Source organism: Macaca nemestrina, chromosome 18 (assembly GCF_043159975.1).
Source record: "Macaca nemestrina isolate mMacNem1 chromosome 18, mMacNem.hap1, whole genome shotgun sequence".
Taxonomy (NCBI): Eukaryota; Metazoa; Chordata; class Mammalia; order Primates; family Cercopithecidae; genus Macaca; species Macaca nemestrina.
The window spans coordinates 82,977,548-82,997,457 of NC_092142.1; the positions used below are offsets into that span (position 1 = coordinate 82,977,548).

General features: G+C 45.6%; 1 protein-coding gene and 1 long non-coding RNA gene across 2 annotated transcripts in view; one reads left to right on the top strand and one right to left on the bottom strand.

The window, feature by feature from the left end:
- The window catches only part of LOC105496763 (membrane bound transcription factor peptidase, site 1), a 65,187-nt gene that overhangs the window by 2,167 nt on the left and 43,110 nt on the right, over window positions 1-19,910 (bottom strand). Inside the window, exons 12-22 of the mRNA XM_011767349.2 lie at window positions 19,580-19,724; window positions 15,857-16,045; window positions 15,136-15,308; window positions 13,573-13,688; window positions 12,901-13,057; window positions 11,697-11,821; window positions 10,900-10,977; window positions 7,779-7,919; window positions 5,102-5,233; window positions 3,708-3,834; window positions 116-246 (exon numbers count right to left, since the gene is read on the bottom strand). Coding sequence (XP_011765651.1) covers window positions 116-246; window positions 3,708-3,834; window positions 5,102-5,233; window positions 7,779-7,919; window positions 10,900-10,977; window positions 11,697-11,821; window positions 12,901-13,057; window positions 13,573-13,688; window positions 15,136-15,308; window positions 15,857-16,045; window positions 19,580-19,724 — 1,514 coding nt within the window. The remainder of the gene's footprint in view (window positions 1-115; window positions 247-3,707; window positions 3,835-5,101; window positions 5,234-7,778; window positions 7,920-10,899; window positions 10,978-11,696; window positions 11,822-12,900; window positions 13,058-13,572; window positions 13,689-15,135; window positions 15,309-15,856; window positions 16,046-19,579; window positions 19,725-19,910) is intronic.
- LOC139359931 (uncharacterized) overlaps window positions 1,770-19,910 on the top strand; it is a 40,846-nt gene continuing 22,705 nt past the window's right edge. The window contains exons 1-2 of the long non-coding RNA XR_011616627.1: window positions 1,770-2,315; window positions 4,689-4,822. This is a non-coding gene — a long non-coding RNA (uncharacterized lncRNA). The remainder of the gene's footprint in view (window positions 2,316-4,688; window positions 4,823-19,910) is intronic.

The following is a 19,910-nucleotide window of genomic DNA, read 5'->3' on the forward strand; positions in this document are numbered from 1 at the left end:
ACGAAGGCAGAGACAGGAAGAGTCTGGCCCGCCTCCTGGGGGAGGGAGGGAGAGAGACTCCCTTGAACAAAATACAGGATGACTGAGCACAGTAACAAAGCACCCGAGAACGCACCTCCAGGAATGTCCCAGGCACCGCTCTCTCCAGGGGACAAGGGCCTCACTTGAGGGCGATTTGATCGAAAGTTGGGTAACACCACCTTGTCCAGGTCGATGGAGAGTAGCTTCTGATGTTTCCAAAGGTTACTTCAGAAAATAGATTAAAACAAAATAAAAATAAGCCATTGTACTAGTCTAGGAAGCTCAACTAAAACCCAAGAAAGAGAAAGTGATCTACAGGGAGATGTGAAATGCTATTTGCATCCACGTCTACCTAAATGCCACTGAACAGCAACTGTGGTGGCCGTTTCCAGGTCCTGAGAAAGATCAAAATCAAGTCCCTGTTCATGAGATTCTACTGAGTTTATAATATGACCAGCATGAGCCTGTTTTTGCATAAAGCTGGCAACATGACCAAGCAACTCGGAAGGACACTCATGGTGAGGCCCTGGAAGGAGCCTGTGGGTGGGAGAAGCTGAAGCCTGCCGGGTGGACATGAGCCTGGGGCCATCGTGGTTCTCTCCCTAAGGCCTGGAGCAGTCGGAGGCGATGGTGACTCCACAACCACTGCATATAAGGAAGCGGGCAAACCGGTGCCGGGAACCAGACAGCATCTTTGTCTCTGAAGAAACCGCTGTCTAGAGGGAGAATAGGAAACATACAAGGAAGCAACTGTGGGGAGAGTCTGAGCAGCGAAACGCGGGGTCCCCATCTGCCGCGCCCGCAGTGGGGGGATGATCAAGTGAACGAGTGCGCTTTCTGCACTCTGGTGCACAGTATCATTATTAACTTTGGGATCTGAAAAACTTCAGGCCAATACAACTTAGACCCAAAGAACACAGAGAGGTTGATACGCTGGCAACAGCGGCACAGAGCCTGGGAGGACACCGGAGCTAGAGCGAAGAGCGTGATGGGAAAAACACTACTCTGGCTTCAGTGAGGGGAGAATACAGTAAGTTTGCCAATGAAAAATTCTCTGTTTTTCTGTTGTTGAGTCATTTGGAAACTGTCGGCCTGTCTCTCTCACTCTGGGCAAGTGAAAGCAAAGATGTCCAGTCCTGTCAGCACCTAGGCTGAAAGTCAACGCCAAACTGGCAGGCAAGGGCTGGTCTGAGCAGAGGCTTCTTAGGCAGGAAAGAGGGAGACTCCCACTCGATACTCCCAGCTCGGCAACTGCCTGAATACCAGTGAGCACTCATTATAACCCTCCTATTTCATAGGATTTAATGTTACACTTCAGGTTTAATCAGTCTGAAAATTAAACTGACAGTGTTAAGTTATGGAATCAATGACATTTAGGCTTTACGACTTTGTAGCTGAATATATACGGGCTATATTTCCATTCTAACAGTGACATCCTGTTCCAGAATCTAATGCTTTGGTGATGGCACTTTCTAGTGGAGTAGTCATGGTAACAGTCCACACCCATTACCATGTGGCTGCTTTACAGCATACTGATGGAAGGACTGCGGAGCCACCGGCGCAGGGGTTCCTCTCAGGGAGGACGCTGACACTTCCACAGCTGCCCTAGGTATGGGCACCTGATGCCCGACAAAGAAACGCAAAGCGCCTCTCCACTCCACAGACGGGAACCTGCCCCCGGCACTGGGCTGACAGGCATCTGGAGCTGTCTCCTGGTCTCAGATCTCTTTTAGAGTCTCAGATCTCAGAATATGCGTCGATCTAGGTCTCTGGGGACTGAAAATAATTTTCAACAAGATGTGAAAAGCAAGATAAATGTAAAACCCAGCGGCGTACTGAGAAGGAGGAATTACTGACTGACTGTAAAAATCAAATTCCAGGAGCTGTCCATTGTCAACATGCTGGATGAGCCAGTCCAGAATGTGATGGATTATTTGATGTGAACAGGTAGATAGCCAAGGATAGAAAGGACATTGTTATCTGCTTCAAGTCCTGAACAACACTGTGGAGAATAACTGGGTTTCTGGAACTTCAGCTAACACTGTTCACTGAGTATGAATTGCTGACCATGGCTGGAATATAAACTCTGGTTTGAATGCTAGGCTAATAGAAGGTTATAAATAAATAGGATGCAAAAATGGAAACTTATCAGAAATTTTTAAATGATGAGATGTGAACTGGAATGGAAAAGTACCCAGTAATTAAGGTTGAGAAAGAAAGCTGCTGATGAAACAACGTGATGATTCTACCATTTTCCTGTGTTCTATTAAGCATATTCGAAATGAAGACATATGGTCAGTGCGTGGTGTGTTTAGCACTTTTGGTTTATGATGAGCAGTAAAGGCGGAAGGCGGCCTCACCACCTTCCCATGGGCATCCTCCTCTTCACCTTACAGGATGGAGGGTGGCCTCTGTCCCTGGCCCCATACCATCACTGGAGGAAAAGGGGGCCTGTCTGGAAGGGAGCCTCCTGCCTGAGGGGCTTGGGGAGAGGGGCCGGGTACCAGGTGGCCAGGGAGGCTCGGAGGGCAAGACTCCCGCTTGATGGGGTGGGAGGTGTGCCTGCCAGGCCAGGGGTACAGCTCTGACAGCTGTCCCTGGCTTCATCCCCTTGCTCAGGAGAAGCTCCCCCTTTCTTCTGATACTGTCCTGCTCAGGCCAGGGACGTCACAGAAGAAGTGAGAGGGTGGGATCTGAGAAAACAAGGACCAGTCACACCGAGCTGGCTCGCCTTAGCTGTAGGGGGAAACAGCAGAGCCACCTCGAACACTGGGTACGGAAAGGAAACAATGCAAATGAAGAAGCCGAGTTAGTGAGCTGGAGAAGGGACCGGGCGGCACTGCACCCAGGAGTGCAGTGACAGCAGTAGAGTTTACAGCCTGTCATCGGAGGCAGGTGCTTTCACCCCCAGTCACAGTCAGCACAGGACATAATGACACAGAAGCATGCTCTTCTTGGAAAGGCTGCAACCGCGGCCCCCGGGAATGACAGAAGAAGGGAACTCTCTGTATCTTATCATCAATGTCTCAAACAGGGAACACACTGCAGCCGGCAGCTCTCAACTCCCCAGCCGCAGGACTCAGAGCTCCAGCTCACATGAAATCACTCTGGGGCCGGGCACGGTGGCTCAAGCCTGTAATCCCAGCACTTTCGGAGGCCAAGACGGGCGGATCACGAGGTCAGGAGATCAAGACCATCCTGGCGAACACGGTGAAACCCTGTCTCTACTAAAAAAATACAAAAAACTAGCCGGGCGAGGTGGCGGGCGCCTGTAGTCCCAGCTATTCGGGAGGCTGAGGCAGGAGAATGGCATAAACCCAGGAGGCGGAGCTTGCAGTGAGCTGAGATCCGGCCACTGCACTCCAGCCTGGGCGACAGAGCGAGACTCCGTCTCAAAAAAAAAAAAAAAAAAAAAGAAATCACTCTGTTGGATCACAGCTTTTTAAAAAAGAATTAACCAAATGTAACAAAATGCTAATTATCCAAAGCACATTTTATGCACGATACCACCAAAGAGCCTATTTCCAAAGGCCAATACGGGGTTCACTAAATAACTACCACAAATGACAAACTTGAAGATCTGACAATTCAATAGTGACGTCAGTAAAACTCCATTCTCTCCTATAAGAAAAGCAATGACTCACAAGCCCCACAGAAAGAGTGGAAGGGCACAGGCGGACACTAACCTGGGCGCCGTCTCGTTTAAAGGCTGTGGCTTGGCCCAAGACAAATGTGGACAGGCTGGCAGAGGCCGAGGTTTTGGGTCCCCCAAATGGGCCTCCAGAACCTTGGAGTACCGATGAAGATGGTTTCCTGTGGTTAGCAACAACATCAACAAAAAAGAAAATCATCTCTATTATTAAAATGCAAAGGAAAAAAGAGGACTTTATCATGAGTTTGTCTGCTTTCCCACAACAGAGCACAGAGTCCCTGTGCTCTGTTACGCTGTCCTCCACGTGCTGCAGGAGCCACGCCTGATTGGTTCCTCCCGGACAATGTGTGTTTCCATTGCTGAAGGTGGGTGAGAAAATAGAACTGTTTCCTTGAAGATGGGCAGATGCGTGCACGGCACTGGCTGGTCAACCTTTGCTGACCACCACTGACACACACAAGGCTACACTTGCAGAATCTAAGCTACAGACCAGTTTCACAGAAAAAATCCTTCTCTTCTAAAATATTTAATTCTCTGGCCAAATAAAAAAAAACTCAGCATTTTCAAAATTCTTTCTATTTCTTCAATCTGCACCATTGAACACTGTAGCTGCCAACCACATGTAGCTATCGAGCAACTGAAATAAGGTATCACGTGTTTAAATTCTAATATTCTTCTTGTCTTCAGCTCAAGTATATTATTAAAATAGTTTCATCTGTGTTTCTTTCTACTTTTTAAACGCAGCTCCTGGAAAATATTAAACGACACCTGTGGTTCACATGACCCTTCTACGGGCAGTGCTGTAAGGACCAGCACACCAGGGACTTACAGGCACTGATACCCACCCCGCTAAGTGCCAAGCAGCTAGGGGGCCCATGGCACCGGCACAGGCCCCAGAGGCGGGTTGAGGCTCCACCACCACATACCGCCCGGGGGATCTCAGGCAGTTATCTAATTTCTCTCAACTCTCGTTTCCTTATCTGGAAACTGGGAATGATAGTATCTATTTTCACAGGATTACTGAGAGGGGACAGTGAGGTAATCCATGGGAGCATCCCAGCCTGCGGCCTGGGACCTGGCAAGTGCTCTAGACGTCGGTGATTCTTCCTGAAGGCCTGTAGGAGCCAGTGTCCTCACCTGTGAAAGGAGGTAAACACACTTGGAGGGGCGTGAGGGGCGTGAGGGGCGGGGTGCATGCGGAAAAGCAGCTGCACACTGGGCCCTCGATCATGTCCCTCTGGGGACTAAGGATGGCCTCTCGGCGGGTTAGAGCTGCTGGGTGCTGGTCTACCTGCAGCCATTATGAAAACTGCTCAGCTGTGCACACAAACTGGCCCCACTTGCTGGCAGGCACAGCCACTGGCTGAAGGAGCATCATGTTCAGCTGGATCCGATTCCCTCCCCAAGGCATCTTGCCCATCCACTCACCTTCCATCCTCTCTGGAGTGACTGAGCCTGCTCCACTGGGAGGGCGCTGGCGGTTCCCAGAGTGACTGAGGCTAGGAGGTGTCACCCCATACGATGTGTACTGGAGGAGGGCATCCAGAAGCCAAAAGCAGTCTGCGAAGTCAACAAGCCTGTTCAGGAATTCTTTTTTTTTCTCAGACAGAGTCACGCTCCTGTCACCCGGTGCAGTGGCGCAATCATAGCTCACTGTAGCCTTGAGCTCCTAGGCTCAAGTGATCCTCCTGCCTCAGCCTCCCGAGTAGCTGAGACTGCAAGCACATGACCCCATGCCTGGCTAATTTTTTATTTTTTGCAGAAATGGGTCTGGCTGGTCTCAAACTCCTAGGCTCAAGTGATCTTCCTGCCTCAGTCTCCCAAAGTGCTGGGATTATAGGTATGAGCCACCACACATGGCCCGGAATTTAGCTTTTAAAAAGAAATCTCTAAAGGAATTTTTTTTTTAAGGTAGTCCCCAAAAGAGGGGGAAATGGGAGTTCAGAAGTCACGAGTTTAGGCCAAAGTAAATCCAATACGTTCCAGATTCCCCTATTCTCGTAAGACATGCATTCTCAGTGGCCCAGCCCAGCCAGATCGGCACACACAGGCCTGACCTGACCAGGGCTCCGCTCCCCAGTGCCTCGTGGCTCCAAGTGGTTAGCACCACTGTCCACCAGGCTGTACCAACTGCCTGAGTGCCACACTCAGCTTCTCATGGATGGGGGTAGAACAGAGTTCATTCAGAGACAGTGAGACCATGTGACACCCACTGAGAAAAGAAGGGCCTGAGAGCGGGGGCTCAGGGGCAACAGGGAGAAGAGAATGGGGAGCCATGGCTCCTGCTGCGTCCCAGAGGCTCTCCTGGGGAGAAGGAACTGTACTGACACCCCAGGGCGTGGAGGCAAGGCCCAACACCCATGGAGCATCTGTTCACTTGAGCTGGGCTTCGAGTCGGCAGGGCCCTGACCACTGAAAGTGCGACAACAGAGAAAGGGCAGTTTGTTTTCGGGGACACCTCAGAGTCGAGGCACTGGGCTAGCAACAGCTTCTGTTCACAAAGGATCCTTTCTGAGCGCGAAAGCGCCACCCGGTATTGAAACCTGGAGCTTCTGTTTCCATCTTGTTTCTCCTGTGTCTGCCCCTTTAAGTCCCATTAACATCAACCTGGACTAGACAAGATCCATGCAAGAAAAATGCCATTAAGTCCTCTTCTCTCATTAAAGGGCGCTTCCGGTCAAGTATTTAATGGCCCTGAAAGATTAAAAAAGCTACCATTTTAAATTTAAGGCCTAGGACCATCTTTGCAGGCATTTAAAATTTAATACAGATTCTTACCAGGCGATCTCAGGTCTTAAAATCTCTGTGGAGATAAAACATTAATCTCCTTTAACTGTGACTTTAACCCTCACTTTTTATTTTTATTTTATTTTATTTAAACCGTGTCTTTCTCTGTCACCCAGGCTGGAGTGCAGTGGTGCGATCTTGGCTCACTGCAACCTCCATCTCCTGGGTTCAAGCAACTCTCCTGCCTCAGCCTCCTAAGTAGCTGGGATTACAAGCACATGCCACCAATTTTTGTATTTTTAGTAGAGACGGGGTTTTTCTTTTTTTTGGATGACAAAAAAAAAATTAGCCTGGCTAATTTTTGTATTTTTAGTAGAGACGGGGTTTCACCATGTTGGCCAGGCTGGTCACAAACTCCTGACCTCATGATCCACTCACCTCGGCCTACCAAAGTGCTGGGATCATGGCCGTGAGCCACCGCACCCAGCCCGTTTTTGATTTTTAAAAAGACCCATCCCAGTCTAGGGATTTACATAAATGCCAGGAATGTAGTCAACTTCAGCCTGAAACGGAGGGGCACACACACACCTCTCAGTGCATGCTCTCAGGGCCTCGTTCCTGTCACTCACCACCTGCCCTCTGCCCCAAGTTCCCCAGTGGTCCCAGTGCGTTAGAAGGCTGCCCTTCAGTCCTGGTGGTGTCCTCATCTTACCAAAGTGCTTACTATGGAGCACTTTTACCATTCTTTTTCCCCTTTACAAAATGAGAAAAATAGTCTGTGCCCAACCTTAAGCCCCCTGATCTAAACGATGCATCGAGATACTGAAAAAGAGCGGAGGGAAGAGGACTGGTGTGCCCATTTGCCTTCCCTTCACGCCTCAAGATAACAAAAGCTCTTCACTGATAAAAGCTCAGAGAAGCCCAAATTCCAGGTCTGGAAGGACAGCCAAGAACCAGCCCTCCAGGAAAAGAATGTGTCAGACCAGAGAAGGGCGCCCCCACATGGCAGTGCCCACAAAGTACAGGCAGCACGGGGCAGGAAGCCTGGGAGGGGCAGGCCCCAAGGAAGTCAGGAAATGAAAGGGGCTCTCCACCAGAATGCGGGGATCCCTCCTCCACTGACCTCAGGAAGGAGAAGATGGAGAAGAGGCAATATGGCCCGAAAAAGTAGTTTTGTTTTGCTTACTAAATGTGTGCAGACTCAGACACCTATCAAAATATTCCAAGCAATCAAAGTGACTGCAACGTCTCCAGCTGAGCCTGGCTCAAGTGAACAGATGTCGGCTGATCTGCCAGCATCTCACGGCGCCTTTCCAGAGACAAAGGGAAGAAAGGATCTGAGTGCTGAAGTCACTAAGCCCATTTGCGGTTTTCATACCCTTCTGTCGGTGACTGTCATCCAAGCAATTGGAGTCCCCATACAGTACAATCCGGCCACCACCCTCAGCTGGAATCTGATAAAGTCCCAAAATGGGGACGTTTTCAACAACTGCTGTTTCCTGCTTTAAAACCTCCAATCCTGAAACAACACAACAAAAACAACAGACATGAGAGTTTCCACTGAGCAGTGTTATTGCCTGAGATTTCATCCACATGACAAATAAACCACATTTACAAAATCTAATATTCAATTAAGACATTGCAAATTTTTAGAACAGAAAAGCCTTAAGAATAAGCCTTTTAGAATAGAAATGTCTTAAGTGCCATTAATTTGTTTTAGCAAAATTCACTTTGTATTTCCATATCTATCCACTTTCATTTTCACTTGCCATGGCGGTACATAATATTCACAATTGTAAAGGTACTGCCTCTATCTTAAAAAAAAAAAAACTAAATTTTGTCTCCTCTTATTATCCTGAAAGGCCTATGTTTTCAGACAGTTACACAAAGGGCAGCCAGCAGCTCTTGCTAAACACACAGGTTTCTCTATGAATACAGTAATATATACTAATACCCAGATTTCATGTTTTATTATGAAAAACTAGGACAAATGTAACTAATTTTTAAAGTATTTCCACATTTTTTTTTTTTTTTTTTTTGAGACAGAGTCTCGCTCTGTCGCCCAGGCTGGAGTGCAGTGGCCAGATCTCCGCTCACTGCAAGCTCCGCCTCCCGGGTTCGCGCAATTCTCCTGCCTCAGCCTCCCGAGCAGCTGGGACTACAGGCGCCCGCCACCTCGCCCGGCTTACTTTTTTGTATTTTTAGTAGAGACGGGGTTTCACCGTGTTAGCCAGGATAGTCTCAATCTCCGGACCTCGTGATCCACCCGTCTCGGCCTCCCAAAGTGCTGGGATTACAGGCTTGAGCCACCGCGCCCAGCATTTCCACATATTTTTAATTTAGGTTTAAGACATTGGTTACATTAATTTCACAAAGACACATATTCCAACAGCACAGCCTCCTATCTTTGCCCAGATGACATAATTTAAAATTTGTAATGAATCAAGAAGTCAAAAATGTATAAATGCCACAGGCAGCATCATCAGTGGCACCGCCAGATAATCTAGGAGTCTCTGCCCCTAATTCAATTGCTTTCCTCAGCACTAGAACATGATGTATGTCTTCATCAGAATCTAGAATTCTCCGTGTTGATAACCTCTGAAATGTCTGTAGCTCTAGAAACGTGACATTCCCTGCTCTCTGTGCAGGAATCCTAGCAGGAGCTGAGTAGAAGAAAAAATATGCTTTTCTTTCGAAGAGGGAAGAAGTCAGGAGAAACTGGAACACATTCACCGCCATTTGCCTTATGGTATTTGATGGGAGTTTTATTTCTGCCATCAGGGTCTTTTCTGATGAGGCATAACCCAAATTCCTATTTTCAAATTCTTATTTTGTACCCAAAAGATTATTCAATTTAAAGTCTTTACGGGAATAAAATGCCCCTTAAAAAAATTTCATTTTCGCACTGTAGTAGAACACCAAAAGCAAGCATGTATCCTTAAATCTACTTCTGATTCTCCCACCCACCAACCAAAAACAAGGATCTTCCGGAGGGTACAAGCCAATGAGACCACCGCTTTGAACCCTTGCTTATAGCTAGGACCTGAAGTGATACTGTCTACGAGAAATGCTTTTAGAAAGAATCACTAACCCGTGGCCAAGTGACTGTGAAAACAATCATTATGTGCCTAAAGTTGAAATATAACCCTCTGAAACACAGATCTAGTTACTGATCAACCTTGCTTTTGATAAAAGGAAAAAATCCCTTCCAGGTAATATAAAAATAAATTCTGTATTCCAGTTGCAAGTAGTAAGGTGAGAAATCCTCTCTTTTCATCGTTTTCAACTAATAAAACTATCCTTAACCTCCACGTACAGAAAATGGCAACCTTTAAATGGAGGGGGCCTCTCATTCTGAAATACACAGTATCAACTTGCATGACAAAAATGAATCTTGTACATTTTCACAAGCCTATTGTTTGGGGCACGTTAACAGTCTCAAAGCTCCAGCACCCACGTGTGAGAGCAGACACACGTGGTTCAAAATGACAGCTCTGGGCTGATAGCTCACAGGAAGGCTGTACTGTGGCTTCTGCTCACCTGCCCATACCCTCCTGCACCTGGCTTTCCAGAAGGCAGAGGCAGCTACTCCCACTGCTCTCCAGCTCACCAGGTGGGCACGGTGCACTAAGCACAGGGTGAGCACAGGGTGCATCACGAATACCAGTTCTAGGAGAGCTTCCTGGGTGATGCCTGTACACAGCTGAAGCAAAACTGCATGCAAACACTGCTCTTCAGAGAATTCTGAGAGGCTGCTGTACAATGAATGTTTCTTATCTTTAAATAGTTCAGAACTCCAAAACATGGTCAAAATTTTTCTAAAATCTTGGTAATCTGGCAATCACAGAAGCAGAACAATTCATAAAGGATAAAAAAAAAATTCATCAAGTAACCTTGAAGGTGGTTTTTTTTTTGTTGTTTTTTTTTTTTTGTTTTTTTTTTTTGAGACGGAGTCTTGCTTTGTTGCCCAGGCTAGAGTGCAATGGCATGATCTTGGCTCACTGCAACCTCTGCCTCCTGGGTTCAAGTGATTCTCCTGCCTCAGCCTCCTGAGTAGCTGGGACTACAGGTGCGTGCCACCACACCCGGCTAAATTTTTGTATTTTTAGTAGAGACGGGGTTTCACTGTGTAAGCCAGGATGGTCTTGATCTCCTGACCTCGTGATCCGCCTGCCTCAGCCTCCCAAAGCGGTCAGTACCATTCAAGTAATAGTGCAATAAATTTTAAAAGAAACCAAAACATCAAATGGGCATGGGAGTTCTTATTCGGGTGATAAAATTGTTCTGGAAGTAGACAGTGGTGATGCTTCCACAATTTTGTAAATACACTAAAAACCACTGAATTGTACACTTTAAAAGGGCAACTGTTACGGTATGTACACTATATGCAATAAAGCTTTTATTAAACAGAGACAGAGACGAGAGACAGAGAGAGAAGTGGGGGGGAAAAGGGAGAGAGAGAAAGCAGCAGCAAAAGGCCCATGAATGGCACCCTTTACCTTGGTCCTTGAAAGTCTGTGTTATCACGACGCCATCTTCTGGAAACTTCGCGATGCTGCACCCCGACGCATAATACACTAGGAAAGAGCGTTCAAAGTCAAGGGAACGCAGGAACGCCGAACGCTTTAATAAATAATAGCTACTCGTTTACCCAAAATACATTCTTCAGATGCTATGTATTTTTTTTAATTGTTTTTAATCTTGAGGGAGGAGCTGCTATTGCCTTGTCACACAAAGTACAAGTAATCACCTCAAAATTCAAGTGAAAAACACTACTAACATCAGGTTTCTGAATATATTTTATAATTCAAGGAAAAATATTAATATTAGGTTTCTGAATAAATGTTAAAATTCAGAGCAGTCAAAGGCTCAAAACAAGCTGCCCAGACCTGCAGAATGGGTATAAGAATGCTCAGGATGTTCTTCTCAAAACCAGCTACCAAAACCTTATCTGTGGGGAAACTTCCTACATGAGAAACACAAAGTTACTTCATGAATAGAACTTTGTAAATAATTAGGAAGCTAGGAGGTAGCTCCTATTTAGGACTATTACATAAAGACTCTAACAGGTAGCACTAAAATTAGGAATGGCCACATAAAATATTTTCATTAAAAAAAATCTGGATAAAACTAGAGTCTCACAGATGTACTTCTGAAAATACTGATGAGTTCTTTCCACAGACTCCACTCACTGAGGGATCATCATTTTCTTTCTCAAGAAACCTAGACCTCAGAGGTGTACAACTTCTGCTCTCACATCTAAGACCACGCCCTCGGGAAACACACAGAGCCTTACTGTCATGGTTGGCCAGCGTGAACTCTCCTTCATACAGGCCATCGCTGAACCCCATGTTCCACACAGACAGCAGCTCATTCAGAGCTGGGATGTTAGCTCCTCCAGTATCCGGCATCCACCACTGCCTGGGAAAGTGGTAACAGACACACAGGGAACAGGGAACGAAGACACCCCATACACAGTTATTTAGTCTCTATGACAAAACTCAATTTCTCCTGCCATAATCCAGTCCTTCCACACTAAGGTTTCAACGGAAACCAACTGTCTGGGTTTGGGTAAAACTGCAAATGTAAATGCTTCTGCTGATGTGCAGAATTAATTAAAGCGAAATTTATTTTATGAAATGAAAATCAGTACTTCACTGAAACACACCAGAGATAACTGCTTAGCCTAGACCCAGCAAAGCTCAGTGAAGGAAGAGGAGAAAGAAGCACAGAAAGATTCAGTCACAGATTCTAAAGAAACCAATTCAAAACATAAAGGTGATTATGTTTATAATACATTGGGAATCCTTGATCCCAATTAACGGGAGGACATTTTCCCCTTGAGTAAATTAATTACTATAAATATAAGTAAATTAGTTATTGTAAATATACAATAATTAAATATAAAATAATTAATTTACTCGAAATATTCTTTAAGTAACAGTTCCTTTGGTGCATTTAAGTTTATATATACTCAGTAACAGAGTGAGAGTGGAGAAGAATTAAACAGAAATTTAAAGTAGAAGTATCTCATATATAAGATCAACAAGGAAAGACAACCCTCTATATTATTAATAGTACCCACGGTCAGTAAATGTCTTACTTTATGAGCAACTTTCAAGAACATGAGCAACTTTCAAGAACATCTCTACCGTATAAAGGACTATTTTCTTTTTTGTGTGTTTTATTTTTCCTCTTTAAGATCGGGTCTCTCTGACACCCAGGCTGGAGTGCAGTGGCTTGATCTCAGCTCACTGCAGCCTTGGCCTCCCAGGTTCAAGCGCTCTGCCCAACTCAGCCTTCCAAAGTGTCTGGGATTACAGGCATGAGCCACTGCACTCAGTTGAAAGGGTTTTTTTTCTAATCAAGCTCTCTGAATATGTCTGTACTAACTGAAAGACCACCAACAGGTCAAATCATCACGTAAGTATTTGCTGGGTAGAATTTAATTCACCAAAAGTCACATTTCTTATACAAACACCAATGCATATCATCAGTACCTTGTGTTTTCATCATAAAACTTCACTTTTCTCATAACGGAAGTGTTGTACCAGTCACTGAAGATGACTAGCGAGAGGCCATTGTCCACGTCCCTCCGGAGCTTGGCGATCTCTTCGGGAAAGTACTCCTCCTCACTGTCCACCATCAGCAAAGTGCCTGGTGAACAAAGAACCAAGGCTGGGAACTGTCACCTCTGAATGACAGGACACCACCGCTGCAGAAACACAGTGTGTCACCGGGTCCATGTCTCAGGTTACTGACACCTAACAGTCTGGTTATAGCCCACTTTAAAAGGGGCTATAAAAAGTAGAGGACCAGGGTCCAGCAATACACAGGGACTAACTGTGATCTGATTTCATTTGTGGTGCTCAGGATAACGATTTTTCACTCACTTGAAAAGGAGCAAAATGTAAGGCAGAGCTGCTTTTAACTTAAAAGAAAAAAGAGTACGAATGCCCCTGTCTCCAATCAGTCTGTCTTGTATTTCAGCTGAATGTCACACCCACCAACACCTGTTTCAGAGCCTCACCCCAGGCTCACCCAGCTGTGGAACCCACGGTGCATACTCCCTTCGTAGCTATCACTGAAAACTGGGATTCACTCCTCAAACATTTAACAGACATCCACAGTGGGCGGAAAGACCATCTGGCTAGCACAGCATCGCCACTTACCATACTGACTGGCATCAAAACATGTGAAGGGGGCCCCGAGGACCTCCACAAAGTAGCCCATGCTTCTCAGATGCTGGTACATATCCCTGAAATTGGTGTGGATGTGATCACCATTCCTGAAAAACAATAGGCCACAGCATTAAAATGATCAATCTTTACTGGCAATGAAGGCATATCCGTTCACAGGGCCTCCTCTGCAGGAGCACCATGCCGTGGCCCACAGAGAAGGCCTGGATGGCTGGCCCACTGGCATAGGCTTCAGCTTAGGAGACCTGTGTGCTCTGACCTGGACACATGGAAACGGCTGATAAGAAGGAACTATGTGCCTGGCAGGTGCATGAAAGAGACAAAATGACAGAAGAAATGGCCAAAGACATGTTTAAAGTGTACTAGACCATCGCTGTAGCGGTGGCATTCATGTCAATTGCTGGCAACCATCTGCGTCTGACAGAAGAGCTGAGCAAATGGCCGCAGGAGAGCAGGGACGTTGGAACAAGCCACGCAGGGTCACGGTGCTAAGACAGCGGCAGAGCTAACTGATATCACTGCCACTGGTCAACCTTCCATCCCCATCCCTCCCAAATGTGCTCACTTTCCTATGGGACACTGTATACACCCTCTAGGGGTCACCCCATTCTCACTTCCCAGCCCCCCAGCACCTACTCCTCAGCAGCACAGACTCCAGGTGCTCTTCTCCAGGCCCACAGGCTCACCTTGGTCTATGAACTTCCCACCACTTCCTGTCTACCCGTCTCTGGTCTGAGCTCCTCCAATCTGGCTGCCAGAGACTTCTTATTTTAAAAGGCAAATCTGACTCTATAACTATCCTGGTCACATCTTCAGTGCTTCCCCTTCCCCTACATTCAGCATGGAGTTCAAACTGAGTCCAAACATGAAAGCAGAAATGAGCTTGGCTAATGGGCCAAGAGAAAGTCAGCCCAGCTGCCCTGCAGGGAACAGGCACAGGGAGAGGAGGTACAAGGACTGCGGGGGAAGCAGTGCCAGATTCTGAAGGGCTGCATGGGTCACACCAGGGGGCTTGGCTAGGTGAGGAAGTCAGAATAGGCAGTCACTGGAGAGCTTGAGGCAAACTGTTAGCATCTATGTTTTAAAAAGACTACCAAGGTTGCTACAAGAGGAGTGGAATTTAGGGCAACAATAGCAACACAGTGGCATTCAGGAGCTACTGATGCCGTCCAGGCAAGAGATGACAATGGCCTGGACTAGGGTGGGAGAGGGGAGAAGGCCAGGATGGAATGATCCAGGATGTAGTCTGAGGGTAAGACTGACGGATTTGCTGACTGGCTCAATGGGAGAAGGAAGGAAAAGAGAACAGTTAAAGGGAACTTCAAGCTTTTACTACACAATCATACTTGTGAAAGTTTCAAAAGAGAAGTCAGGCTGCCCTAAGAGCACGGCAAAGGCCTGAACATCGCAGCATCACCAGAGTCCAGGCTCCACGAGAAGCTGAGCAACATCTCCTTTCCAAGAGCTGCGGGAACAGTGGTGCCTCCTCCCACCACGGAGGCTGGGGAGGTAAAGTGCATCCTGTGGGGTGCTTACCAGTCTAAAGGGTCATTCTTCATCCTTAAATTATCCCTGGGGAAATAGCCAGGCGGATAGCGGAGGTTGTGGTACTGATCCCAGAGAACTCTCTTGCTTCGTGGGGGAGTGGGAATTATCTTCACTTTAATGGGGAGCTTTACTGTTGAAGTCTGTTCTGCACCATTTTTTGACTAAAAAAAAAAAAAGAAACTTGAAATGCCCTCACTGCCCAGAACGAAACTTTCAGCTTTAAAAACATCATTTATATTTATCAATTTAACCTAAAAAATTTGAACACAAGAATTTCCAATAACAAATGTCTGATAAAAGATTCATGTATCACAACTAAGTCTATTCAAACACCTAAAGAGTTTAAGAGTTAAAATTTAAGGCATATTCTATTAATAAAAACTACTAGAGCCGCATAGGATTAACCCTACATTTCCTTTTAGAGAAGGTATATTTTTGGTGCACTTCTTTGGAGCTTGAAATCTGGTACAAAACAGTCTTCTCTGCTGTTGTGTGGCCACAGAATGGCAAGCACTAGCACTCGCTGATTGAGCTAGTTCTTCAAACTCCAGCAGCTCCGGAGGCCCTGGAACCACCAATTGTGGCCATCGAGGCTAAGCCTATCTGTCAACTGTACTTCCAACGGAGACCCCAGGCATTTGGCCTGTCCCTCCCTGAAAGGTGATGTCCAACAGCTAAGAAAACAAGCCACTTTCCCGCATGTCCTTGCCTCTGTCTCTGCTGGGGAAGCCACAGTGATCATGACATGGCCCTGAGCAATGCCTTCCCAGGAAGCCGCTTTCTTGGTCACAGAAATGGAGATGGCCAGGTAGCCCGACCAAGGCCATAAGACCGAGGAGTAGGAGAAGGCGACTTCAATGTTGTCTCCGTTCTGTGGCAAATAGGGCTGCCAGTCAGGCTGCAGGAAAAAGAAATGAGGCAAAGGCTGAAGTGAAAACCTCCAAGAGAAAACACGTGGAAACCAGAAAAACTCAATTCTTACCAAAACTGGTTCTGAAAAACATTTCTTTAAATAGGGGAAAATAAAATTTATACACAGATACTAAGTAACTACAACCAAAGTAACCTATGGACTGCCTGGAACATACCACTAGAAAAGTCTAGAAACCGCTATTTCTGACAGCCTCCAATTTTATGGAGACTTTTTTTTTTCCACTATAAAACAGAGGAACTCTTGTCAAAAGTTCTTTGATGAAGAACTTTATCTGGCTGCGAGAACTTACACAGATGAAAACTCTCAGATTTAAGGTTATTTCCCAATTAGTTGTATGCTTAAAAAATCCCATTAATTGAAAGTAGTAACATGACAGGGATACCAGCTGTCCAGAGTCACATTCTGAAGCTAGAAACAGGTGGCCGGAGGAAGGGCTGGCTCAGCTGCGAGATGACCACCCTTCTACTCTCCAGGTGGGAGAAAAGCAGAAAGGGAAGCATGAGCAGAGGCCATCTGGAAGAGACGCCAATGAGAGCTTGCAACTAACCAGTATTTCAGATGAATCTAAATTACTCATTTCCCTCACGATCCACACAGCCAGAACTTACTTCCCAAGTAAGCCAGTGTGTTAACAAAAAAGTAAGAAAAAGAAAAATATCTGTAGGATACGGTGTCCCAAATAATGAGGAAGAAAAGGGATTTTTAAAGAATGCTCTTGGGGCCACTGGTTTGCAAGTGAAAAACTTTCGCTCATCTCTTGTAACACATACCAAATTAACACATATGAAAGAATATTTAACAATCATATACATAAAAATTAGAAAAAATTGAAATTTTATTCTATCTCTGGAAGGATGTTTCTCATCTGTAAAACAATAGAAATCATAAAACATAAAAATTCAACTACATGAAATGTAAAACTTTTACAGAAGCAAAAAAAATCCCCACCACAATAAGTAATATTAAAGGGAAAAGAACATCACCTGGAGGAACATTTTGCTTAAAACACAGCAACGGTTAATTTCTCTACGACAGGACGATCTTGTTAGGTTGATAGAGATAATCCCAATTCCAGGAGAAAAATGGGTTAATGAAATGAACGTGTAACTCATACAAGAGGAAACACAATTTGTAAACACACCAAAGATATCCACCCCACAAAGAACTGAAGTGCACATTACACAAGGCACCCATTACACAAGGCACCCTCTAAGTTGAAAGCTGAAAGATGTACCATCTAGAACAGCCACATGTCCAGCAACGGAGAAACACCACGTGGCCGACCCGCCCAGTGGAGCACTACTCCGCGTGGAAAGCAGCACGGCACCGACAGCGCCATGGCGTGGACACACCGTGAAAACCTGAAGCTGAGGGAAGGAAGCCGGGCACAAAAGAACAGATGCTCTAGTATTCCATTGATATGAGAAGTCCAGAACAGGCAAGCCCACAGAGACAGAAAGCAGGCTGGTTGCCAAGGGCTGGAGGAAGGAAGGAGTGGCTGACAATGGGTATTAAGGTTTCTTTTAGGAAATGTTCCTGAAGGAGATATTGGCACAACCTTGTGAATACACTAAAACCCACCGAACTGTATGACCTAAAAGGGTGAATTTCATGGTACGTGGATTTTATCTCAATTTTTAAAAACACTACTGGAATAAAAACACTTTAAAAGGCAAATCCCCCAGTGAAGGTCTGGTGGAGCCACCTTCTCCTGAACCCCACTGGCAGCAGTCTAAGCTGACATAACTCTACTGGACAGAATTGGGTAGGATGTGCCAAGAGCCATCCTTGACTGTTCACACCCTCTGATTCAGGGAGCAAATCCAGGGAGTTTATGTTAAAGACATAATTCAAAAGAAAAGAAAACCATATATGCAAAAATATTCAGTGAAATGTTTATAGTTGAAAACTACTTAACAGTTCAAACAAAGGAAAATAGTAAACAAATTATAATTTACTATTTCTACATAAACAACCATTAAGAAGTATACTGGTGCCATGCATAGTTGAATTTTTCTTTTCTTTTCTTTTTTAGAGACAGACTCTTGCTCTGTTACCAGGCTGGAGTGCAGTGGCATGATCTCGGCTCACTGCAACCTCCGCCTACTGGGTTCAAGCGATTCTCCTGCTTCAGTCTCCTGAGTAGCTGGAACTACAGGTGTGTGTTACCATGCCCAGCTAACTTTGTATTTTTAGTAGAGACAGGGTTTCACCATGTTTGCCACGATGGTCTCGATCTCTTGACCTTGTGATCCTCCCACCTCGGCCTCCCAAAGTGCTGGGATTACAGGCTTGAGCCAACATGCACGGCAGTTGAATTTTTCAATGTTTATGATATAATGAGAACCACCAAAAAAATTGTAAATTTTTGACAGTTGCACAATGATAACAAAAAAGTAAGTATTGCAGAAAAGGGCTGGAAAAGAATATTTAAAAAACAGTGGCCAAGTTAGTATTCTAAGGCTGGAAGCGAGTTTTCTATTCTTTTTCTCTATTTTTAATTATTGTGATAATGTCTATGCAGTTAAGATTTTTAAAAATTTACAAATATTTTAAAAAAAAGACTATCTTTCAAACACATTAAAGGATAAAATACTGGCAGGCGCGGTGGCTCACACCTGTAATCCCAAGACTCTGGGAGGCTGAGGTAGGTGGATCATCTGAGGTCAGGAATTCAAGACCAGCCTGGCCAACATGGTGAAGCCCCGTCTCTACTAAAAATACAAAAAATTAGCCAGATGTGATGGCAGGCACCTGTAATCCCAGACACCTGGGAGGCTGAGTCAGTAGAATCGCTTGAACCTGGGAGGTGGAGGTTGCAGTGAGCCGAGATCGTGCCATTGCACTCCAGCCTGGGCAACAAGAGCGAAACTCTGTCTCCAAAAAAAAAAAAAACAACAAAAAAAAAGAATGAAATACTACAACTGGGCCTTTAATTATAGGCGCAAAATTGTATAGATGAAAAATCAAATGTAATTAGCTGACTTAGGAGCCAAAGTCAAGATGCCAAAGCAAAAAAGCAAAATTGGTTTAATTCATTTATGCCCTGACTTACTCTGTAACAGACTTAGGAGATAACAAATCACTACTTCCAACAGCTCTGGCACCCTAGACAGGGCTAGTTCCTTTTTTTTTTTTTTTTTTTCCCAGACAGGGTCTTGCTCTGTCACCCAGGCTGGAGTGCAATGGCATGATCTTGGCTCACTGCAGCCTCAACCTCCTAGACTCAAGTGATCCTCCCACCTCAGCCTCCTGTGTATCTGGGACCACAGGCACATGCCACCATCCCTGGCTAATTTCTTTATTATTTGTAGAGACAGGTCTCACTTTGTTGCTCAGGCTGGTCTTGAAGTCCTGGGCTCAAGTGATCCTCTCTCCTCGGCCTAGAACTTTTCCTTTTTTTGAGTTATTTCTCAGCAGAAATAACTGTGGCCTAAAGGTCTGGGCTGTGTCTAAGTTCACCATCAAGTCAGAGACCAAGTCAGAGAGAAGTTTCACCTTATCTACAATTCTTCCTGTGACTCCCATGCCGTTGAGGATGGTGACATTAACAACTGTCGGCATTCCTCCATAGTAGATGGGCTGGGAGCAGTAGGGCCACATGTAGGGACACTCAGTCAGATCTATGTAGCTGGGGCTCAAACTGAAATAAAGAATACAGTGTTAGAGTAGATCATATGAGAAAACTTCAATGAAGCAACACAACTGTACCAGAAAGAGTTAACAAAGCAGACGGAGCTTGAGAAGGGCTTGCTTACAGGGCTGCCCTAGGCTGGCATCTGGGGACTTGGCTCTGGAATGCTCCTGCACAGATAAGGCCTCTGTGCCA